The sequence below is a fragment of the Leptopilina boulardi genome, unplaced genomic scaffold, assembly GCF_019393585.1.
Source record: "Leptopilina boulardi isolate dan_hultmark-lab unplaced genomic scaffold, ZJU_Lbou_2.1 LbouV2_396, whole genome shotgun sequence".
In the NCBI taxonomy this organism is placed as follows: Eukaryota; Metazoa; Arthropoda; class Insecta; order Hymenoptera; family Figitidae; genus Leptopilina; species Leptopilina boulardi.
The window spans coordinates 721666-748039 of record NW_026137969.1 but is presented as its reverse complement, the minus strand read 5'-3'; the positions used below and the strand labels follow the sequence as shown (position 1 = coordinate 748039).

The 26374-nt window shown below is 27.7% G+C and overlaps 1 protein-coding gene across 1 annotated transcript; it reads right to left on the bottom strand.

Annotated features, from left to right (window-relative positions):
• Positions 1–1179: 1179 nt before the first annotated feature.
• Positions 1180–3399, bottom strand: LOC127288777 (elongation of very long chain fatty acids protein 4-like). Its single transcript, XM_051316417.1, has 4 exons — positions 3248–3399; positions 2573–2841; positions 1594–1896; positions 1180–1488 (listed from the first exon to the last, which is right to left on the bottom strand). The coding sequence occupies exons 1-4, from the start codon at positions 3291–3293 to the stop codon at positions 1318–1320; spliced, it is 789 nt and encodes a 262-aa protein (XP_051172374.1). The 5' UTR covers positions 3294–3399; the 3' UTR covers positions 1180–1317.
• Between the last annotated feature and the right edge of the window lie 22975 nt (positions 3400–26374).

Here is a 26374-nt window from a genome sequence, read left to right as displayed (position 1 = left end):
TTACAATCTTTCTTTTCTTTTTGGCATTTTTATACTTTAGAAAGGGGTTAATTGCTTACTAATTGCATAAATGTCGTCCTTCCGGTTTGACGCCATTTTGAAAATTCGTGACACTTCTATAATAATTTTATTAGTTCGTGGTTCGTGGCATATGCAGGGATGGGTACTCAAATTTACTACTATTTTCTAAATTTTAGTCGTTTTATGACTCCAGCAGTACTTGACAACATCGGAACATTTCGTATGATACGAGTATTATTTTCGATGAGAAGTAAACAAAGCGATCTTTCTAAATAAATACCAGCGAATAAGTTCATAAAGTAAATGAATAAGTGAAATTAAAATCAAAAAGTGACAAAATTAATAATAATCGTCGATAAGTAGCAATTTTATAATTCGAAAATTTTTCTAAATTCATCCATCTTAATGTATGCATTAGAAAATTTTGTAGGTTAGAAAATATTTTTTCATTTATTTCTTTTTAATTTAATGAATGTAATTTAATTGTGCTGTCAAAATATTACGTATATAAATTTCAAAAATATAGTCGCTGATAAATATTAAGGAAAATATAAGAATCAAAGTAAAATATATTTTTTATAATAATATGTCTAAAAAGTTTTGTGATTTTCTCTTATGTTTTAACTTTTTTCTGTGGTATTTTAGCGAATGGAAATTTAATATGTTAAAAATATTTTTTATCAAATAATAATAACAATAAAACCCTTTAATTATGTTATCAGTCTGAAGAAGAAAATATTTATTTTCTATTTATGTGAAAATTATATAGTAATATGATATTCAAAAATTTATAAATAATTTATTTACATCTTAAAAAAATCATAGTATTTTTATATTAATTAAATTTTCACTAATTAAGATTTAAAGAATAAAATCTTTTTCTAAACCATAATTTATTATTTCATTGAAAAAGAATTGTTTATTAAAATTAATTCGTTTTCTGTTTTCATTTTTATGCAGAGTTTTACTTATAAAATTAAATTTAAATGAATTTAAATTTCCTGCTTCATTTGCCACTCATAACTGCTGAAGTCAAGTGTACGATTATTTTTGTAGTTACTTAACCTCTAAATGGCGATTTTTCATTATATCATTATTTTTTTTATATTTTCTATATTAAATTAAATATATTTTTGTGTAAATAATAAAGAAAACTGATCCAAGTCACATATATAATTATTTCAAAGTTCAGTTATACATTTTTATTCTTTCAAAATTGTTCGGTTTATTGTATTTTGCATTAAGTATATTTATGTGAATTTATATAATCACCATAAAGTGTATTAAAATTATTTCCTAATTAATTTTCTTCTTTTTTGAATTAATATAAGTTTTTCTGTAAAATTGAAAAAACAATCCAAAATTGATAATAGTATTAAATAATGTCATATAAAGTATGACTCTCGACAATCCACAATCTTGTAGTAAGAAAAATATTACTTGGATAAGCATTAAAAATAATTGTCCCTAAAACAAAAAAAGAATTTAGTTTTCCTCTTTTATTAAATAATAATAATAATAATAATAATAATAATAGGTAATAATAATTTTAAAAAAACAGTTTTAATTTACCATTTGTATAAGGGTCATATAGCGTTTTAAAGGAATGATCATTTGTTTAATTTGTCCTGGAAAATTACTAAGAAAATAGTAAAAATACATGATCACATGAACTCCACAATTCATAATTGGAAACAACATTGAGACTTCCGATGTAAAATATCTCAAATAAATAATTCCAACCAAAAATGTACTTATATGATGATAGAGATGTAAAAATGAAACTTGATTATTTTTTTTTCTTAGTAAATAAATTACTGTTTCGCTGAGATCAATTAATTTTAATAATATCGTAATGACAGAACCGTTCACAATCTGAAAATATGAGAATTATTTTTTATTATTGAGGATACCTATATTAATTTATATTTTTAATAATTTATTGAAATAAAAAATTATTACATATTATATTTTATTTATTATTTTATTTTTGATAATTATTATATTATAATTATAGAAAAATTTATATTAATCGAATTGATAAAAATTGAACATTTTGAGTTAAACTATATAAAAAGTTACGCTCCTGAGATAAAATGGAAACAAAATTTTTACGGCCCTGACGTTTTATCGCTACTGCGCAGAATCGTCGTTTCTGTTCGTTTGCTGCTTTTTGCACAATGTTTAATTTCTTTATAATTTTCACATTAATAAATTAAATTGGAAACCTCGTTTTAATACAAAAAAAACATTATTCGATTAATTTTAAAATATTTGTTTTTATGAACTATAATACTTTAAAAATTTGTTAGGAAATTCAATTTTAAACTGTTAAATATTATTTTCTTCTAAATTTATGTAAAAAAATTTTTTTTCTTTTCTCAATTAACAGGATTTTTGAATGATATTTTTGTCCAAAGCAAAATTTAATTTTAAATAAATTTATAGAAAATAGAAAAAAAAATAGATTAGAATTTAATTATTTAAAAATTAAAATTTTTATATATAATTAAAAAAATAAATATGCACATGATATTTTTTTTATACATACCCTCATACTGCAATCATCCATGTCAAATGTAATAGGACGACATTCAAAAGCACGATGGAATGGATAACAAATTGATAATTCTTTAACGACATATGCATTAGTTGCAACTTGAAAAATATTATAAAATTTAATAAATATATTCAATTTATAAGCTGGACGATTTTTCATATAATCTGGTATTAATTTAAATGAGACAATTAAATAAATTACTATTATTATAATAGTAAACCAAATGCTGGCGAAAAAATATCTATCTTTTACACGAGGATCTGAAAATTTACAATAAATTAAAATTAAACTAAAATAGTAATTTTTTTTTATATTTTACATTTAAAAAAATATATTTTCGTATATTTTATATATTAAAAAATATATTTGTATGTATATATTTTTTAAAAATTATTTTTTATAAAAAAAGGTAAAAGAATTAGAAATAAAAATAAAATTCTATATTGCGACTAAATAAAAAAAGTAATATAAACTTTAACTATTATAGTATTTCACAATGTATAAAATAAAATGTCCTCATTATTTTATCAGTTTATATTAATAGACATTGATAAAATATATAAATTTATTTTACATTTATTATTATGATTATTATTATTACTCTTGTTAGTATTATTATTGTTATTTTTACTATTTTTATTACTAATGTTAAAAAAAACAACTTACCAGCCAAATTATTGTAATAATAATTAAAAAGTTCCATTAGATTCATTTTTGTGGTATTAACTAAAAATATGCAAACTTTGAATAAAAAAAAACTAACATTGTTGGTAACTTTGAAAGTTGATAATGAATTACTATACGAGTTTTTTTTTTTTTTTTTTTTTTCTTTTATTTTTTTCTAAACACGTGAAAAATTATTATGTATATGACATATTCTCTATACATATGCGCACATGTCAAATACATATTGACATATATAATTGTATTTGTTATCTAAATTAATAGCTGTTTCATTGAAAGAAGTTTTTAAACGATAAATAGTTTGTAAACTCGGTAAATAATAATTGACGATTCACAACAAAACATAAAAATAATAAAATAAATGAAATAAATGATTCTGTGAATAGAGAAATAAAAATAAAAAAAGACATTTTTATTTTTCGTAATTGAAATAATTTCTTAACTTTTTTAAAAAATTTATTTAAAAATTATATTACAACTTTTATCATTCAACTACGAAAGCATAAAAAAATATTATTAAATATGTAAAAAAAAAATTAAAAATGGAAAGTATAGGTAAAATAAGAATTATTTTTTCCTTTTTTTCGCACATCTTCCTGGTTTCTTTTCTTTTTTTAATGTTTTGTTGTGAATTATCAATCAATAAAACATCGTTTACCATTCGATGAAAATAAGTTCCAAGTATAGGTTCTATTTATGTTCTATGTATAGGTCTTAAGTATGTTTAAGGAGTGTCAAAGTAGGTTCAAAAAAAGGTTAATTGTAGTTTTTAAAATGAGATAAAGTAGGTCCAATTTAGGATAATTGTAGGTTTAAAGGAGGGTTTATAAAGGTTCAACGTAGAGTCAAATTAGATCTAATTTAGGTCAAATGTAGATCTTAAGTAGGGTCAAATATGGTGAATTGTAAGAGCTAAGTAGATTACAAGTAGGGTCAAAATAGGTCCAATTAAGGTTTATTGTAGAATTTAAGTAGGTTAAAAGTAGAGTCGAATTAGGTCTAATGTTCCAAGTAGGGTCAATATAGGTTCAATGTAGGATTAATGAAGGGTCAAAGTAGGTAAAAATAGGTCTAATTTAAGTTAATTGTAGGTTTAGAGGTGATTCCAAATAGGGTTTAAGTAGGTTCAAAGTAGGTTAAAATTAGGTCTAATTTAGGTTAACTTAGATTCTAAGTGGGTCTAATAAAGGTTAATTGTAGGTCCTAAGTCAAAGTAAATCAATGTAGGACAAATTTAGATTAATAATAATTCTTAAGTAGGTTCCCAGTAGGGTCAAAATATGTTTAATTTAGGTTCTTTGCAGGTTTAACTTTTGTTTCAAGTAGGGTTAAGGAAGTTCAAGTTAAGGTCAAATAAGTTCTAAAGTAGGTTAATTGTAGGTTCTAATTTAATGAATGGTTAAAGTAAATGAATTCTAGATTCAAAAAATTTTAATAATAAAACCATGAATTCTCTAAATGTAAAATTACCAAAAAAAAAAATATATTCTTGAAAAAAAGTAGGTACTTTGTCTGTGCACTCATCGTTTTTAACGTATATATACACAACTTCATTGTTCAGTTTCAGTTTATCCGGATTCAGAAGACCCTGTGTACACACACACACACCTAAGATTTTCTCAACTCACTGAGAGATACAAGACTGGACTTCCCCCCAATCGACTTCTTTCATGAGGTCGAAGAAAAACTGCATTTGATGTATTGGAACTTTTATGTTTTCCTGGAAGGGCTTTACGTAACAGACAGCCGACATCCCTTTATCGTATGAGGATCGTAGGACTATTTTTTTTTCTTAGCGACATTTCGTTTTTTTCTGCTTTATACAGATACATATATTCCATATATATATCCAGGTGAGTGTCAAATTTTTTCGATTTAATTCAATTTTTCTTGTTCTCTCCCTCTCACAATATTGTATAATATTTCTTAGACACTTCAAAAAGTAGAGCAAGTATCATCTAAAAGTAGGTGATATAAAAAACTAATTAAAATATATAGAAGTTAAAAAATAAGACTATTTTAGAGTGAAAGTAGGGTTAAATTGGGTTCTAAAAAGGATTAAAGTTGAGTTTAATTTATGGAAAACGTATGTTAAGGGGATATCAAAGTAAGATCAATTTATGATTAAACTAGTTTTAATTTATGTTCAAGGTAGATTAAATCTAGGGTTATATTAGGTTCAATGTAGGGTTAAACTAGGTTTAATTTAGGGTTAAACTAGTTTAAATCTATGGTTATATTAGGTTCAATTTAGGGTTAAAAAAGGTTAAATGTAGGGTTAAAATAGATTTATTCTAGGTTTAAACAAGGTTAAATCTGTGGTTATATTATGCTCAATATATGGTTAAACTAGGCCCAATCTAGGGTTAAATAGGGTTAAGTGTAGGGTTAAAGTAGGCTCAATCTAGGTTTAAACAAGGTTAAATCTAGGGTTATATTACGCTCTATATAGGGTTAAAGTAGGTTCAACTTAGGGGTAAACTAGTTTCAATCTAGAGTTAAACTAGGTTCAACCTAGGGGTAAACTAGGTTCAATGTTTTTTTTTGCTTTTGTTTATATACATCAACACGTGGTGTTTCTTAGCAAAATATATTGTCAACGGAAAATTATTCAAGTATCCATATACATATATAAGAACATATCTCTCAGTGGCGAACATTAATCTTTGACGGCAATATTAGAGGGAGCCAAGAGTGAGTCTCTAAAGCTTTTCTGTGGGTGTTCTTTTGACGTATCCAGTTTCCCCTTTTACATTTACCGAACTCCACGTGACCTTAACGATGCGTTTTACGTCAGCGTTAAAGCGCTTTTGTAAAAAGCATCTCAGCATCTATTTTTCTAGCCTCTGTTTTTCTTTTCTTATATATAAGTACGCAAAAAGGAAAACTTAATGATACTTTAAATGATTTATGACTATATAGCGTGTATAGTAAAGACCGACAGTCTGGGCGCCAAATTTTTAGAGGTGACAAAATTAAGTTAGAATAACTTAACTCTATATTTAAAAAAAACTAAACCTTTTTTAACTCTTCATTATATATCTACATTAAACCTAGTTTGATCCTTTATTAAAACTATATATTTTAAAACTAGATTAAAAACTATTTTGACTCTTCTTGAACACATTTTAATCCTACACTGCACCTATTTAGACTTAACTTACATTAAGCCTTGATTGAACCTATCTTTATGCTACATAAATCCTAGATTAAATCTACCTTGAATATGTAAATTAAAACAAGTTTAATCCTCAATTCAATTTGTTTTCTTTAAATCTTTAAACCTACTTAAGACCTACAATTAACCTAAATAGGACCTTCTTTGAACATATTTGGAATATTTTTAAGACATAGATTAGACTTAATTTGACACTACCTTGAACCCTACTGAAACCCTACTTAGAACCAATATTTGGACTTATAATAAACCCTCGAATAATCCTAAATTAGACCTAATTTAAACCTACTTTGAACCTACTTTAACCTTATTTGAAACCAACTTTAATCCTACAATTACTCTAAATTGGACCTATTTTGACCCACATTTATCATATCTTAAAGCAACTTTGACCCTTCATTACATCTACATTAAACCTACTTTGATTCTACTTAGAACCTTTTTTCGAACTACAATTAACCTAAATATGAATTACTTTGACTCTGTGTTGAACCTACTTAGGACCTACAATTAACCTTTATTGGACTTACTTAGGACCTATCATTAACCTAAATTACACCTAATTCGACCTTTCCTTGTACCTACTTAAACTGTAGTTAAAACCAACATTTAGTCCTATAAATTGACTTAAATTTGACCCACTTTGAAACCTTTTTTGATCCTTCATTTAAACTGCCGTAGAACCTATTTTTATGCTACATTAACCCTATTTTGAACCTACTTTTATTCTATACATATTCCCTGGATTAAACCCATCTCTAATGTATAAATAAGAACTAGTTTATTTTTATTTATTTTGATCCTACTTTGAACTTTTTAATGTTTTTTTTTTTCTAGATACGGCCCTAGTATTAAAAAATAGTTCGAAAAAGACTTAAAGTATAAAATAATAAAAAAAATACCTACCTTTTGTTTAAGAAACTTCAAAATCTTCTTGTTTTAAAATTTGGCGTCCAGGACAAATAACCTTTCCTAGATACGGCCCTAGTTTTTAAAAAAATACTAATAAAATTATTTTAAAATATACCAAAAAAAACTATTTTTATATCGAAAATCTTAATGTTTTGAAAATTGGCCCCTTCCTAGAGCCGCCCCTGGTAATGAAGAATACCAATAAAATTACTTCAAATATAACCTCAAAAAAAAAAAAAATTACTTTTATAGCACAATATACATTTATCTTAAAATCTCGACGTATTGAAAGAATTAGGTCGAATTTAGTTACAATTTTCAAGTACATATGTGACGTTCCATGAGGAAAGGGACCTTAGCTGCAATAGACGCATTTTCCAGAAAAGATATTTAAAGTAGAGCGTCCCTGATTGGTTGAGACCCTCCATCGAAAATCAGCCCCACCACCTTACTACTACATCGTTCCTACAGCTCACGCTTACGACAAGTATACTAGTGTAGAAGTGGTGGGGATGGTTTCTGTAGTCCGTGCTGGAACGCGATTAACATGGTCATGATTAATGCTTTATAACAAAAAAACTAAATAGAAAAGTACAATTTTTAACTTTTGTATCTGAAAGAGCAACTCAAGATCTATCGACTGATATCAAAAACTCAATTTTCATTTTTTTGCAGCTAAGGTCCCTTTCCTCATGGAACGTCACATATTTTGATCTGTGTCGCATTTTTTTTTATTCCTTTTTTTTAAATTCAATTCACAAAAAGATGATTATAAATCTATTTGAACTTTTCCTATACACATATATAGTGAGTATCAAGATTATCCGATCATCTTGATGAAGATTTTTCCATAAAGTTCAATATATATATATATAATATATAAGAAACTGAATGGAATTATTATATTGTCGAATTGAGAACAGATGTGTGTTACTCAGGATCGAGCAAGATTTAAGATTCCAGATATCCCGCCAATTCCATATATGTGTGTTGTCGATTCACAAGAATCATAACAAAAGGCTGGTGAAGGGGCTCTTTACTTTAAATTTTCTAAAGAAGCTCACTCGAGTCTAACAATAACATATTACCGATTTTCTTATGAATTTTCAATATATATTACGAGAGAGAATTTTTCTTTTTATTATTATTATTATCAATATTATTATTATTAATTTTTAAGAATTAATAATTTATTAATTAAATTTTTTTTGCAAAATATTATATGTGAGGTACCAAGAGGAAAGGGACCTTAGAGATAAGAAAAAAATTTTAGGTTAGGTTTGTAATTTTTGCATTGAAATTACATTATCTGTTTTAATTTCATTTATAATTAAAAATGAACGTTCAATCAAGATAAAACTATCATTAGTGATACATAATCTAAAATTAGTAAAATTAAACTAAATAATGAAATTAGTGATACATAACCTAAAATTAGTCAAATTAAAAATTAGACTAAATAATGAAATTAGTAAACATAACCTAACGTTAGTAAACATAACCTAAAATTTGTTGTCTCTAAGGTTCCTTATTTCGTGACACATTAAGTGGTAGAGAAAAATTTACATAAATTATAATTTCAATATAGGAACAACATTTCATATTTTTGATTTTAACTAATCCGTTTAGTATTTGTTATTATCAGGGCCGTACCTAGGGAGGGATATTTTTTCAAAGCGCCAAATTTTAATAGAAAAAGATTTTTTGAAAAAGAACTACATATTTCACACAGAAGGGTAAATAAAAATAATTGTCATATTTTGAAATAATTTTATTAGTTAATTTTTTTTATAACCAGGGCCGGACTTAGGGCGCACTCACACCTTTTGGCTGCCTGCCTGCCTGCAGGAGTTGTCATGGCAACGTGAAGGAGTAACAGAGGCAGGCAGCCAAAAGGTGTGAGTGCGCCCTTATGGAGGGTTATTCATTTCGGCGGTAAATTTCAAAAAGATTTGAAAATAAATTTATTAAACAAAAAAATAATATAAAAATAGTATTTTTTTATAAAATAGTCATTTCTTAAATTTAAACTAATTATTCTACTACTTTTTCTTACCAGGGCCGTATCTAGATTGGGTCATTAGTTTTGGGCGCCTTTCAAAATTTTAAGTTATATATACCTCCTTAACGAAAAGTTATATAAAAAAATTCGATTAATTTAATATAATTAAAATAATTAAACATTAGCGAAGATTTCGAAAAATACCTATTTCTCTCATTCAGGGCCGGCTACACTGTAGGTCCGTCGCCCCCTGGCACCAAAATTTGTACCCGATTGAAATTTTTTTTAAATTATGAAACATCAAATAAAATGAGATGTAAAATGAAAAAAATTTTATGAATTAAAACAAAACGTGTCGAAAGTCAATATTTTAGACCCTAGGCGCCATAATTTCATTTAAAATTCGATCTTGACTTTTATTATTTATTTCACGGTGGATATATGAAAAATTTTCATTTTTATGAAGAAAAGATTCAGATGGTACTTGACGGTTGTTATATGGATCCAAGTGCGTATATTGTAGATTGAAAAGACGATCGATCGAGTGTTTTGAAGAATGACACTGCACGCACGCGTTCTTGATGCGTTATTGCATTTTTTTTGTGTCACGCGTCCCTCTCTTTTATTTTTTTTCCTTCTTTTTATTCTTCTTGTGGACAACACTCCACATATGCACCCACGCATGATTCCTCCTTCTTGAGATTTAGAAAATTCACGCGGGCAGCTGCCATTCGATTATATATTATTATTGTCCTCAATTCCCCCTTCATCTTTGATTTTCACGCGTCCTTCGACCCTTCACGCGATTATTCAAAGAAATCGATGATATTGACGATGTAGGGTGGTATATTCCACGTGCATTAAAATCGAAATGACTGGAAACTTTTTAGAAAAAGAAAACTTTTTTTAAATCCTTAAGATACTTTTTCAATAACTGAAATTTCCGTTGCAAAATTTATGATTTTATTGTATAATATATATATTTTTAAAGTTTATGTATAATTTTGAAATTGATAAATAAAAATATAAATTACAATAATAAAATTTTTACGTTGTTTTGATACAAAAACCTATTTAGGGAAAACTGGCCAGGGCCTTGTCAGGTTTCCTGACAAAACACTACTATACAATTATTTCCTTTTAAAATTAAAATTAATAATTCATATTTTTTTTAAATAATCTTAAAATATATTTACTTGTTTATAAGCTAGGAAAACCAGCGATACCCTTACCAGAGCCCTGATTTCCAGCGAGATGATAAAAAATTTTCAGTTGTTAATAAATTTAGTTCTTAATAACTTTTTTTACAAAAGGTAATTTTGAAAGCTCAGCTTATTTACATGTTTTCTAACTAGGAAAACTGTCGAGAAACTTGACAAAGCCCTATTTTATAGAGAGTAAATTGAAACCCTGACCAAAATTCAGTTTTCAAATAATAACTATTTACGAAAATTAATTCTTAAAATGCAGTTCATTTACATTTTTTATGCTTCATTTTGCATTGACAAAAATCTAGATAAGATTATACAAAATCATTCGCAGGTCAAGTCAAGAACATTTAAGGTCATTTGAATGTCAAGTCAACGTCATTCAAATTTATTTGAAGGTCAAGTCAAAGTCACTCAGAGTCATTTGAAGGTTAGGTCAAGATAATTCAAGGTCATTTGATGGTCAAGTCAAGGTCATTGAAGGTTATTTGAAGGTTTAGTCAAGGTCATTCAAGGTCAAGTCAAGGTCACTGAAGGTCATTTGAAAAACTAGCGAAAAACTTGCCAAGGCCCTGTTTTGAATCTAGTGATTTCGATTAATTTATTAAAATTTATTTTACAAATGGTTAATTTAAAAATATATTTTATTTTAATTGTTTCAAATTAGGAAAACTAGCGAGAAACTTGCCAAATCCCTATTTTAAATCTATCGAATCGGTTTATGTCAAAAATTTCACATTAGGAAAACTTGCGCGAAACTTGTCAGAACCCTATTTTACGAAACTAGTGACTCCCAGTAATTTATAACTTTTTGTTGCAGAAGGTAATTTTAAAATAGTTTATTTGTTTCAAATTATGGCGAACTGGCGAGAAACTTGCCAAAGCCCTATTTTAATTCTAGTAATTTTTTTCACAAAAGGTAATTTAACTATATAATAATAGGAAATTTTTAACTTCCTCTTGATCTCTATATATATATATGAGTATAAAAAAGGAAAAATGAGTCAACTATTTTTATAAGAAAAAAAAAGAAAAGAAAAATTATCCTTTTCTTAAAAGCCAAGAAAATAATAATAATAAAAATAATACAATGCCCTAAAAAGGGATGGAAAAGGGGGAATAAAACAATGGCAAATGTAGTAGGCGGTCTGTGCAATTTTGGAAGAAGAAAAAAAAAAGAAAATTGGTTACTGTATAATCCTTAGATTGGCTGGTGGGCACTCTTTTTACTACCTGACCAGCTGATTGACTGACTCACTGACTGATTCAGAAGCAAGAATACATTTTCTCTTTCTCTCTCTCTCTCTCTCTCTCTCTCTCTCTTTGGTTAAATGGGGAAGTCAAACGAAGATGAAAATCAACCATTATCCGTTGTGGAATGCCGGACAGAAAGGATTTTCTTCGTCGACCACCCTGAAAAAACTATATGCACAATTTACGCCAAGGCACGAAAGGATAATTACTGGGTTCGCCGCATTTCTTTTCGATTCTATAGTTGCCAGTACTTAACTTCCATGTTATGTATTTTAAATTCCATTTTTCTCCCTTTCGCTCATTTTTCTCTTTTAGACACTATATATACATATATATATATACACTCTTTTCCGTCTTTTTGATTAATCTTCTTCTTTAGTTTTCCTCTACATCTTTTTTTTGTCTTCTAAAAGCAGTGTTATTTTTAACGAAATAAGTGTCTTAGAAGATAACATATATATATATATATATATATATTTTTTTTTTTTTTTGACATGTTTTTAAAATATGGTAAAAAAAATTATGTGTCAATTATATATGAGTTTAAATTAATTACACGATGTCACAAAAGAAAAACTGCTTCCAAGTTTTCTAATTATTTATTCATTTATTCAAAAAGTCTCCCCACAGTTCATAAAGAACTATATAAAAGAGTAACAAATAAGTAAGGAAGGAAAAAAAACATGAAAACAAAAATAATTACAACTTATAAAGGAAAAATTTAAAGAAAAAATATTTTTTTTATTTTATTTATTTATTTACACTAATAAACATGTCTAGACCAAAATTTAACTTGGAAATGTTAAAGTAGAAAAAAAAATTCTGTTAATTTTATAAGAATGTAAAAAATAACATCCTCCTTCTTTTACGTTGTAATATTATAACCATTTATAGGTTAACTGTAGGTCCAAAGTAGGTTCCACGAAGTAGTAGTAGGTTCTTAGTACAACTGGAGAAAAGATTTCTTTGATTTAAAGAAACTAATTTCTTTGACTTGTTTTCTTTCATTCAAAATAATATTTTTTTTTTTTTGAAACAAAAAAAGCTTCTTATTTTCAAAGAAATTTATGCATTAAATTAAAGAAATTCTAACATTGATATAGGGTCAAAGAAACATTTATTTGAATTAAATAAAAAAAACTTCATTCAAACGAAGATTATTATTTTTTTTTTTTTTTAATCAAAGATAATTTGTTTGAAACAAATAAATTTTCTTTGAATCAAAATTAACTACAGGTCCAAATGTAGGTTTTAAGTAGAGTTTAAGAAGGTTCAAAGTAGCGTCAAAAAAGGTACCATTTAGGTTAATTTATTATAGTTTCCTAGTTGGTTCAAAATCGGGCTCAAGTAGGTTCAAGGTAGAGTAAAATTAGGTCTAATTTAGGTTAATTGTAGGTCTAAAGTAGGACGCATTCAGGTTAATTGTAAGTCTAAAATAGGTTCCAAGTAGAGTCAAATTAAGTCCAATTTAGTTTCATTGTAGGTCCAAATTTGGTAAATCGTTGTAAATAATAATAATAATAATGATAATAATAATAATAATAATAATAATAATAATAATAATAATAATGATAATTTTTTTTACTAATTTAATAATTTTTCTGTTACTTTCGACTATTTATTGAATTTTTTATATAATCAGTTTGAAATATTTCTTTCACAGAATTACAGGTTTTTTTTCATATATATTGACATATATTGACATTCAGCTCATGTTATCTATAAAAAAATCTGTTGAACAATAAATATAAGGATTTTGTGCCGATTTTGTTTATGAATAAATAAATAAATGACATTTTTTTTTTTGAAATACGTGGCATTTTTCGCAAAGTCATATAGTTGCAATTCTCTTTTTTCAGTTGACTTTTATTTAAAAAATTCTAAAATCCTTTTTTTCGTTTGTAAAGAAAATTCGACAATAAATTTAAAAGAAAAAAAAATTTCTATAATTTTAATTTTTCAAATCTAATTTAAAGAAGAATCAACTATAATTATTATAAAAATTGTGTATTAATAAAAATGTAAAATAATAATAATGAAAATTATTATTTTGCTTCATTAATTTTAATCTGCACTGAGTTAGGCCGCACTCTCACCTCTCAGCTGCCTGCCTGCCTGCAGGAGTTGTCATGGCAACGTGTAGGAGTAACAGAGATAGTAAATTCAAATTTGAATTTTCTCTCTCTCTTACTCCTGCACGTTGCCATGACAACTCCTGCAGGCAGGCAGGCAGCTAGAAGGTGTGAGTGCACCCTTAAAATTTAATTCACACAATGAAAACGGCGTTATATTCGGAAATCCTTAGTATTAGATTTTAAGCAATAATAACTACAATAAATCTATGAAATTTCAGGATAATCCGTCAAAACGTGTCTGAGATAATTTTTACACAATATTTTGTGATACACACAAGCAATCGGGACTTTTGCTCAGAACTTTTTATATATTTATTCTAGATGAAATATTCAAAAATAATCAACTATAATTCTTAAAATTTGGTATTAATAATAATACAAAAAATATAATAATAATAATATAAGTAACAAATATTGTTTTTCTTCAATAACAATCATAAGTTTTTGAATTAAGTAAATAATAAATTGTTTAAATTTTTACTTTTTTTAATTTAATTATAATAATTGTAATATTAATAATAAAAAATTTTATTGTAATTTCATTTTTTTTCCCAGTAGAATAATACCTTTTTTCAAATATGTCAACTGAAATTATTGCTATATTGACTTTCAGCGCATGTTATCTAATAAAAATAAAGAAAAAATAAATAAATAAGAGAACTTTTTTTTTATATACGTGGCATACTTTTCCAACAACTTATAGTTGCAGTTTTCTTTTTTCATTTGACGTATATTCAAAAAAATTATGTAATCTTTTTCCTCGTTAATAGAAGAAAAAAAAATTTCAACAATGTTAAAAGAAAAAGAAAATTATTATTAACTTATTTTCAATTTTTCAAAAATTTTGTTTTTGAAGAAGAATCAAATATCATTATTAGAAAAATTGTGTAAAGAAAAGTTCAAAACCACTTGATTTAAAAAATTAAAAATACGTTAATAATAAATTTTTTTTCTTCTATTAACGAGAAAAAAGATTAATTGAATTGACAAATTCTTGACAAGGATATTACAATTTTTTCTCCGCCCTTTTGTACAAGTTGAATTACTAAGTGAAATAAAATCAAGAAAAAAATTAAAGAACAAAATTTATTTTTAGAACCAGATGCAAATTAGGCGAAGCAAAAATAAAATCCAAATGTATTCTCTACATTTTGAATAATAAATTCAAAAAAAAAAAATGATTTTCCTAAAAGTGTTCATTTTCACCAACGTTATGTTTTCAAACATTGATCGAACGGGACAAAATGAAATTCTATCATCGATTTGGAAAAAGAGGCAAAAAATAAATTTAATCAAAAATAAGGAATATCAGCAACTCATAATTATCGAAAATGAAAACAATTCAATTGTTAAAGAGATTTTGCAAAGTTTTGATAAACATCCACATCTAATAACAAATTTGGAAAATTTTTTGAAGAATGGTCAAAAAATTTCGACGCTAATCGAAAATCCACGAGAGACAACGCTCTTTGTTCTGATATTTTCGACTATTGAACCAATGATAGAAATGACAATGAAATTTCTCGTGGAATTATCAAATATCCAAACACGTCCAAAATGTCTACTGATTCGCATTGTACAACAGAAAGAGAAATCCTATCGGAATTTATTGGAATACCTCTGGAGAAATCAATTTTTGGACGTTACAATTCTAGAAATAACGAGAAATGATTTTTCCCAAAACAAATTTTCAAACACTACTGATCAGAATCGTATTACATTGCATCGATTGAATCCGTTTCAGAATCTTTACACGAGGCAAAATTTAACGGAAAATTTGACATTGTTTCCAGACAAGACACGTAATTTGTTTGGATATTCTGTTAACTATATTGGACACACCCATCACAATGTTAATTGGAGTATTCCAGATTCTGAATTAGAAAAATTTGGAGGTCCAATGGCATTTCACAAGGTGGTTGCAGAGAAAATGAATTTTTTTCGGAATATAACAAAGACAACTTTAGATATTTATGGTCCTGAAGGTTGTTACAAAGAGAATTACACAGGTTTACTAAGAGGTTTAGTGGAAAATCGCTATCAAGTTGCTGTAAGTCTCAATGCTTTAGCCATGTTTTGTAAGAAGCCATTGTTTATGAGCAGTCGAATTTTGTCATTAGAATCGAGCTATGTTGTTGTACCGAAAAAAATAAATATTCAAAAAAGCAAAATTAATTTATGGGATACCACTTGGCATATAATAATTCTAAGTGGTTTCTTTAGTGTTGCTTGGCTTTTGTCAAAAATGATGAGGTTTGAAGAAAATCTACTAAACATTATTGACTGGTTTGCTATTATGCTTGCAATGTCAGCTTCAACAGATCCTCGAGGAGTGGGAAAAAGAATATTTTTTGGAACCTTGTTTCTTTTGAGCTTGATTTATTCAAGTTACATCTGTACCGTATTGACGAGTATGAATTATAAATTGGCTTCACTAGAATTTACCATGGAAGATGCTGATAAATCAGGTCTACCACTAGGAATGTATTACAATGTTTACACATTTCTAAACAGTAATGATGTGGGTTTACATTTTCATAATTTGGATAACAGAGTTCGTGTATATTATGATGAGAAGAAATTTTATCCTTCCGATTGTATGCGTTTTCTAATATTCAACAGTAATATCAGTTGCCTTCTTTCATTAAGAGGCATACAGAGAATGTTGAAATTATACAGCAAAAAATTTAATGTCACTAATGTGAAAATAATTCCTCGACCTTTAATACCAAATTTTAATGGATGGATGTTTGAATCTGGATTTCCTTACGCCAAGAATTATAATCGAATAATACAATTTTTGATAGAAAATGGTCTAATGGAGAAATGGAAAATGCTTATTGAATTGGACGAGTCGTTGATTGAAACTCAAGCTGACGATAAAATTGAAATTGTCAAATTGCAGTATCTACTTTACTTTGTTCTGTTGATTGGCTTTTGTCTTTCGTCATTTATTTTTCTAATTGAACTGCATTATGGATATGTTACTGGGAAAAATGTCAAAAAAAGAAGACGTTAAAATAATTAATACAGAATTTTTACTTAACCGAAAATTGATTTAACAGAATTTCGAATTGATAGAATTTTCTTTTGTCCGAAATTGCAAATGTTCGAACAAACAATTGATTTTGGCGCAATTTTTTAAATCAACCAATCACAATTTTATGGATAATTTTTGATTGGTTGATTTTAAAAAATCTCGCCAAAATCGATTGTTTTTTTCGGACATTTGCAATTTCGGACAAATGAAAATTCTATCAATTTTAGAAATTCTGTTAAATGATTTTTCGGTTAAGAAAAAATTCTGTTATATGAAAAAACGTTTATATGGAAATTCTATCATATAATAATTCGAACAAATGAATATTCGGTTATATAAAAATTGTTTAATATGGAAAATAGTTTTGAGGAAGATTCTGCAAAACATTAATTCGAACAAATAAATATTCGGCTTAAAAATAATTATGACAAATGAAATTCCATAAAATGGAAATTTTAACTTATGATTTTTAGAACATAATCATGCATTCCTTTTGTTAGTTTTATGTTCAAAAGAATAAATTCCTACAGTTTTATCTATAAATTCCTCACCAGATGAAAATTTCGATGATCAAAATTACCACTGAATTGTTCCTTTATTTCATTTTTCTTTTTTTTTTTTAACTATGAAGAATAAAAAATGTTTGAAAAATATGTGTTAATCGAAAATTATTGCTATATTGAAGTGTTCAACATATGTTATACCTATAAAAAAAAATCCTTCATATATAATAAATATATTAGAATTTTGTAGCGATTTTGTGTATAAATAAATAAGTGAACTTTTTTGTGAAATACGTATAGAATTTTTTCAAATTCTTAGTTACAATTCTCTTTTTTCACGTGATGTACTAAAAAAATTTCTGAAATCTTTTTTTCTCGTTTGTATCGAATAATCAGCAATAAATTAAAGAAAAAAAAATTAGATTTAATATTTTTAATCTAATTTAAAGAAGAATCAACAATAATTATCCTAAAAATTTTGGTTTTATGATAATATAAAAAATAATAATAAAAAATATTAATTTGCTTCATCAATATTCATAATTTTTTGAATTAAGTAAGTAATAAAATTTTTTAAATTATACACCTGATGAGTCGAAATTTATCTTTTTAAAAAAAGTTTTAAAATTACAGAATTTTTCTTAAAAAAACATATCTTTTGGTATTACTTTTTATTTCTCTATAAATTTGGGATTTTTGTAAACTATTTTATCAAGTTACACAGCCCCACAAAAAAAAGTGTCGTGCGCGGCAGACCAGACTAGTCATTTCCCATGTATTTTGACGCGCTGAACACGAATCCGAAGTCCGTTTTGCTCCATCACGTCAGGATTTTTTTCTAACCTCCAAAAACCTGTCGGATTTTGAGAGGTAGGCTATTTTTTTAAAAATTGATGGATTTACTTCAAAATTGGTATCTAGGGGTTTTTTGGGTCGCTGATGAAGAATTTGAAGTAAGATTTTCAAAATTCAAAATGGCGGCTCCAATATGGCGGACGAATTTTGTAAAAATTGATGGATTTACTTCAAACTTGGTATCTAGGGGTTTTTTGGGTCGCTGATTACGAATCTAAAGTTAGATTTTCAAAATTTAAAATGGCGGCTCCAATATGGCGGACGATATCGACCCTTTCGATGGTGATAATTCCGCCCTTACACACGAAAGTAGGAGCAATTAAACAGTTTGTCAAAGCCTTATATAAGAAAGGAAACTGTTTCAAATACCTGGAACAAAAGTTTCCAGAAATCTCTGATGCGAAACTAAAAGAAGGGGTTTTCGACGGACCACGTATTCGCAAATTGTTAAAAGATGAGCAATTTATCACCAAGATGAATAAAAAGGAGAAAGCCGCATGGCTTAGTTTCAAAGCAGTTGTCGAAAATTTTCTGGGTAATCACAAGAGTGAAAATTAGGAGCAAATAGTTAGTGATATGATTAAAAACTTTGGTAAGTTAGGATGCTTAATGAGCATAAAGTTGCATTACTTAGACTCGCATCGGGATCAATTCCCTGAAAATTTGGGAGATTACAGTGAAGAACAAGGAGAACGATTCCATCAAGATCTGAAAGAATGTGAGCGTCGTTATCAAGGAAGATGGGATGTAAATATGATGGCCAACTACTGTTGGATGCTGAAAAGGGATATTGTACCTGGAGGCACCAATTTGAAAAGAAAACCATTACACAGATCCTTTGAGGACAAAAGAGTGCGCTACCATAAAAAGACGTAAATACCTTACTTATGTATATGGGCATATCTCTAGAACTTTTAAACTTTGAGATATTAGAAAAATTAATTTTTTTTCAGGGGCACATTCGTGAAACAAATTTTATTGTTTTCAGTATTGATCAAATACTATAAAAAAATTTGCATAACTCACTTTTACACATTGTTACGCAGCACAGTGGGGCTTATTGCAAAAAACCTGCCCAAAATCTCTAGATGTGTTTAAAACTGACTGAAATTTGTTACTCGCGGATTAATTTGGTCGCTGATTACAAATCCGACGTTAGTTTTTCAAAATTCAAAATGTCGGATCCAATATGGCGGACGACTTTTAAAAAAATTGATCGAATTTGTCTGAAATTTGTTACTCGGGGGTTTTTTGGGTCTCTACTACTTTTTGTTACCTGTAAAATGATTTAATGCTACAGTTTCGAAAATTTTATGTCCTATGGCTTATTAAGTTATATAAGTAAATGTAGTTTATAACAATTTTTGAATTTTTTAAAAATTTGTTAAAAAATTTTGTTTGCAATTTTGGATTCACCATTTTGAATTTTGAAAAATTAAGTTCAGATTCGTAATCAGCGACTCCATAAACCCCCGAGTAACAAATTTTAGGCCAATGGGATCAATTTTTTTAAAAGTCATCTGCCATATTGGATCCGCCATTTTGAATTTTGAAAAACAAAGTTCAGATTCATAATCAGCGACCCAAAAAACCCCCGAGTAACAAATTTGAGGCCAATGGGATCACTTTTTTAAAAAGTCGTCCGCCATATTGGATTCGCCATTTTGAATTTTGGAAAATTTAAAATTTAGATTAGTAGTCGCAGCGACCCCAAAAACCTTCGAGTGAGAAATATCAGCCAGATTTAAACACATCTATTAGTTAAAACTTTCTTTTCTTCACAAACTATGCGTCGGACAGTTTAGGTTTATATTCATTATTAATTATACAGTTTTAATGAAGTGTGCAAAGGTTAACTATTTTTCTGTATATTTTTATAATGCATGAGAAGAGATTACAATGAGTTGGGAGCATTTAGAAGCAAAATTCAACATGTGCTTTTCAAATATGTGGTTTTTTGATATGAGTTACGTTTTAAAATTTAATGTTTGAAGTCATTGCATTCTTTGTGTAAAGGCGGCACACATTCCTGTATGGGTTCAAATTACTTCTTATTAGGTAGATAATATAATCCCGTTGTGCCGTTACTCAAAAACCTTTGTTAAAAAAGTTATATCAGTTTAACTGCTAACTTGTAGAAATTTTGAAAAAGTTGTCTCGCAAGTTTGAAGCTACATAGTTTTTATTCAATTTGAGGCACATCATTGTTTCATGGATTTTTAAGTTCTTCACACTCCCACCTACTTCTATTGCAAGCCACAAGACACACAATGTTTCGTTAAAAAAGTTACAGTCTATAAACTAAAAAAAACAGTCAATATCACACACTAGAAACTGTCCATTTCACCACTTTAACTTACGTTCGTCATTTCCTACATAATTAAAAAAATTATATAACGCATGATACATTTAAAAAGCCCTATAATTGGTCAAATTATGGTATTGAAAAATTATTAAAAAAATTCTTAAGGTATCATAATGAGCGATAACATAAAGTTTAAAAGTTCTAGAGATATGCCCATATAAGAATTTCCATTTCTAGTTTTGAAAATCTAACTTTAGATTCGTAATCAGCGACCCAAAAAACCCCTAGATACCAAGTTTGAAGTAAATCCATCAATTTTTACAAAATTCGTCCGCCAGATTGGAGCCGCCATTTTAAATTTTGAAAATCTAACGTCAGATTCTTCATCAGCGACCCAAAAAACCCCTAGATACCAATTTTGAAGTAAATCCATCAATTTTTACAAAATTTGTCCGCCATATTGGAGCCGCCATTTTGAATTTTGAAAATCTAACTTCAAATTCGTCATCAGCGACCCAAAAAACCCCTAGATACCAATTTTGAAGTAAATCCATCAATTTTTTAAAAAAATAGCCCACCTCTCAAAATCCGACAGGTTTTTGGAGGTTAGAAAAAAATCCTGACGTGATGGAGCAAAACCACGAAGTAGTATAAGGAGCCCCCACTGCATAGGCAATTTCAGGAAAAACATGTTCTGAGTTTTCCGACTGCCTTTCAATTTGGTAGGATAGCGATACTAGCGCGATTACCGGGAAAATTGTTGCAACTCAACTGGATAATGGCGGAAATGTATGTTTGTGACAGATTTGTCGTCTGCACTCGACTCTTCACGAGCAGATACGAATCATCACGAAACATACATTTCCGCCATTATCCAGTTGAGTTGCAACAATTTTCCCGGTAATCGCGCTAGTATCGCTATCCTACCAAATTGAAAGGCAGTCGGGAAACTCGGTACATATTCATTTTGCATAGTGGGGACTCCTTTATACTACTTCGTGAGCAAAACGGACTTCGGATTCGTGTTCAGCGCGTCAAAATACATGGGAAATGACTAGTCTGGTCTGCCGCGCACGACACTTTTTTTTTGTGGGGCTGTGTTATTTTAGGTAAAATTTTTTTCTTAAATTTAATTTTAGATAAGCTTAAAAAAAACTTAATACGACACATTTATTTATTAAAATTTATTTTTATTCTACAAATTTTTAATTTATTTATTCTTTAATTATTTTTGTAAAAATAATACATTTGGTAAATTGTTGTTGATAATAATAATAATAATAAAAATTTTACTTCATCTTTTGTTTGTATAAAGAATTTTTTATATAAATACATTAGAAATATTTTTTTTCACAGTAGAATTATAGATTTTTTTTTAAAGTATGTCAATCGAAAATTATTGCTGTATTGATATATTCAACGCATCTTATCGATAAAAAAAATGTTGAACAATAAATATAAAGATTTTGTGACAATTTTTTATATAAATAAATAAACAAGTGAATTTTTTTTATATACGTGGAATTTATTGTAAAGACGTAGTTGCAATTCTTTTTTTTTTCTGTTAACGTATTGAAAAAAATCTGAAATCCATTTTCTTCCTTTTAACAGAAAATCATCAATAAATTTAAAAGGAGAAAAAATATGTACGTATTTTTAATTTGTCCATAAAGAATCAACTATAATTATAATAAAAATTTTGACGAACGAAAATATAAGAATAATATATAATAATATATAATATTATAATTGAAATTTTATTTGGTAAATAATGTCAAATTTTCAAAATATTTAATTTTTGATCCAATATAGCCGACAAAAATTTTGAAAAATTTTAAAAATCGATAAATTTTCATAAAAATTTTAAAAAAAGTCGTCCGCCATTTTGAATTTTTAAAAATTAACATCGGATTCGTAATCAGTGACCCCAAAAACCCCTTTCACGGGAAGGTCTTACCCACTTTGGGACCATTTTGTTATATTTTAGCTACACACCAAAAGAAGTAATCAAAATTTTGTTTGGGTTAAATTGTTAAAAAAACAAAATTTCTCAGTTTTGAGGTTATGTTAACGTACACCATTCCTCCTTAACCCTTTCCGTGTCAGCGACCTAACGTTGGGTCGTGAACATATACCCACTTGGAAAGATTCCCCGGAAAGTGCCCCCTGGAGGTTCTATCAGAATTCTTTGGAACTTCCAACGTAATTCCGTCGGAATTCCATCGGAGTTCCAAAGAATTTCCGATCGGATTCCGACGGAGTTCCAACGGAATTAGGACTCTAATTCAAAATTTTGAAAAAAAATTAATCGGAATTCCGACGTTGGAAGTTCCGGCGCAATTCTGATAGAAACTCCAGGGGACAATTTCCAGGGAATCTTTCCAAGTGGGTCTTATTACAAAATATACGTAATTTATTATATAAATTGCAAAATTATATTTTTACATTATCTTTGGCACACTATAGATATCAATAACTCTAGTTTTTACAATAATTAAGTAATTATTTATTAACTAATGTTAATTATAACAATTGGAAAACAAGTAACAATCACGAAAAAAATTTATATTTTGATTTAACCCACATTTAGGGTATAAAGGTTTTCAGTGTCACTGAATTCGAATATGATGTTAGATTTCCAAAATTCAATATGGCGGACGACTTTTTTAAAAATTGAATCCAAATGGCTTAAAACTTGTTACTCGGGGGTTTTTTGATTTTAAATTTTGATATCAGATTTGAATTCAGCGACCCTATAAAAACACCTGAGTAACAAATTTTAAACAAAATCCGGTTGATTTTTTAAATTTTGTCCGCCATATTGGATCCGCCATTTTGAATTTTTGAAAACTAACATCGGATTAGTAAGAAATTTCAAGCAAATCCGGTTGATTTTTAATTTTTTTGCCCGCCATTTTCGATCCGCTATTTTGAATTTTTTTAATGTAAAATTTAAATTCACCGACCTCATAAACCCTTATATATACTTAGTTTTATAAAAATCGGTCGGACAGAATTTGCTGGACATTTTGGGACCACATCATGGTTTTTTTTTCAAACACGAAAAGTGTTAAAGGAAAACTAACAAGTACTAATCTACAAAATGCAATTTTTAAATATTAAAATACCACTTAGTTATTAATTTGCTTAGTTATATTAAACAAAAGCATTATCAAACAATAAAATTTATTTTTAGAACCAGATGCAAATTAGGCGAAGCAAAAATAAAATCTACATGAATTCTACAGATTTGGAATATTATCATTAAAAGTAAAAAAAAAAAATGATTTTTCTAAAATTGTTAATTTCCATTCACGTTATGTTTTCAAACATTGATCAAACGGGACAAAATGAAATTCTATCATCGATTTGGAAAAAGAGGCAAAAAATAAATTTAATAAAAAATAAGGAATATCAGCAACTCATAATTATCGAGAATGAAAACAATTCAATTGTTAAAGAGATTTTGCAAAGTTTTGATAAACATCCACATCTAATAACAAATTTGGAAAATTTTTTGAAGAATGGTCAAAAAATTTCGACGCTAATCGAAAATCCACGAGAGACAACGCTCTTTGTTCTGATATTTTCGACTATTGAACCAATGATAGAAATGACAATGAAATTTCTCGTGGAATTATCAAATATCCAAACACGTCCAAAATGTCTACTGATTCGCATTGTACAACAGAAAGAGAAATCCTATCGGAATTTATTGGAATACCTCTGGAGAAATCAATTTTTGGACGTTACAATTCTAGAAATAACGAGAAATGATTTTTCCCAAAACAAATTTTCAAACACTACTGATCAGAATCGTATTACATTGCATCGATTGAATCCGTTTCAGAATCTTTACACGAGGCAAAATTTAACGGAAAATTTGACATTGTTTCCAGACAAGACACGTAATTTGTTTGGATATTCTGTTAACTATATTGGACACACCCATCACAATGTTAATTGGAGTATTCCAGATTCTGAATTAGAAAAATTTGGAGGTCCAATGGCATTTCACAAGGTGGTTGCAGAGAAAATGAATTTTTTTCGGAATATAACGAAAACAACTTTAGATGAATATGGTCCTGAAGGTTGTTACAAAGAGAATTACACAGGTTTACTAAGAGGTTTAGTGGATAATCGCTATCAAGTTGCTGTAAGTCTCAATGTTTTAGAATTGTTTTGCAAGAAGCCACTGTTTATGAGCAGTCGAATTTTGACATTGGAATCCAGTTACGTTGTTGTACCAAAAACAATAAATGTACAAAAAAGTAGCATTAATGTATTGGAGACCATTTGGCAAATAGTAATTCTAAGTGGTTTCTTCAGTGCTGCTTGGCTTTTGGCAAATGTAATGAGATTTGAAAAAACTCTACTAAACGTGATTGATTGGTTTGCAATTTTACTTGCAATGTCAGCTTCTTCAGATCCACGAGGAGTGAAACAAACTATCTTTTTTGGAACCTTGTTTCTCCTAAGCTTGATTTATTCAAGTTACATCTGTACCGTATTAACGAGCATGAATTATAAATTGGCTGCAGATGAAATCACCTTAGAAGATGCTGATAAATCAGGTCTACCACTAGGAATGTATTACGGTTTGTACACATTTCTAAAGAGTAATGATGTGGGTTTACATTTTCATGATTTGGATAACAGAGTTCGTGTATATTATGATGAGAGGAAATTTTATCCAACCGATTGTATGCGTTTTCTAATAATCAACAGAAATGTCAGTTGCTTTCTTTCATTACAAGGCATACAGAGAATGTTAAAATTATTCAGCAAGGAATTTGATATCTCTATTGTAAAGATAATTTCTCGACCCTTAATACCAGATTTTGATGGATGGATGTTTGAATCTGGATTTCCTTACGCTGAGAATTATAATCGAATTATGCAACTTTTGATTGAAAATGGTCTAATGGAGAAATGGAATATGCTTGTTGAATTGGACGAGTCTTTGCTCAAGAGTCAAGCTGATGATAAAATTGAGATTGTCAAATTACAGTATCTACTTTACTTTGTTCTGCTGTTTGGCTTTTGTCTTTCGTTATTTGTTTTTCTAATTGAGCTGCATCATGGACATGTTACAGCGAAAAATGTCAAAAAAAGAAGACATTAAAATAATTACTAAAATTAATTTATTAAGATTTTTATCTGACAGAATTTATAGTCGAATTTATTATTTAACAGAAATTTCATTTAAACAAATTTCCATTTTACAAATTTTTTTATATATTTAAATGAAAGTTTCCTTTTACAGACTTTTTATTTTATCGGATTTTTAATTTTACAGCATAATTATTAATTTAAACGTTGAATTTCCATTTGTCAAAAAAAGCAAATGACCAACCAAACAATCAACAAAAAAAGATTTTGACTTTAATTTTTCTACCAGATATTTAATAAAAATTTTGTTAAATAAAAATTTTAAAAAATTAATTTTAGTACTAAATCATGCTTTCCAAAAAAGGTGAATCACACTCTGTTTTGATGTAAGAATAGTATATTATGTGGCAAGCACGTAAAGTAGTACTTTTTAGCTGAGGATGTAATTTTCAGTACGAGCTGTCGTTAGTGCGACGTAGGTGAGACGAAGGCGAAAAAAGAATTTTCTTTTTTCCAAGTTATATAGACATTGGTTATTTTTAATCGAATGTTAAAGTTTTGTTTCATGTTAAAATGGAAAATTTATTTCTTTAAAAATTATTATG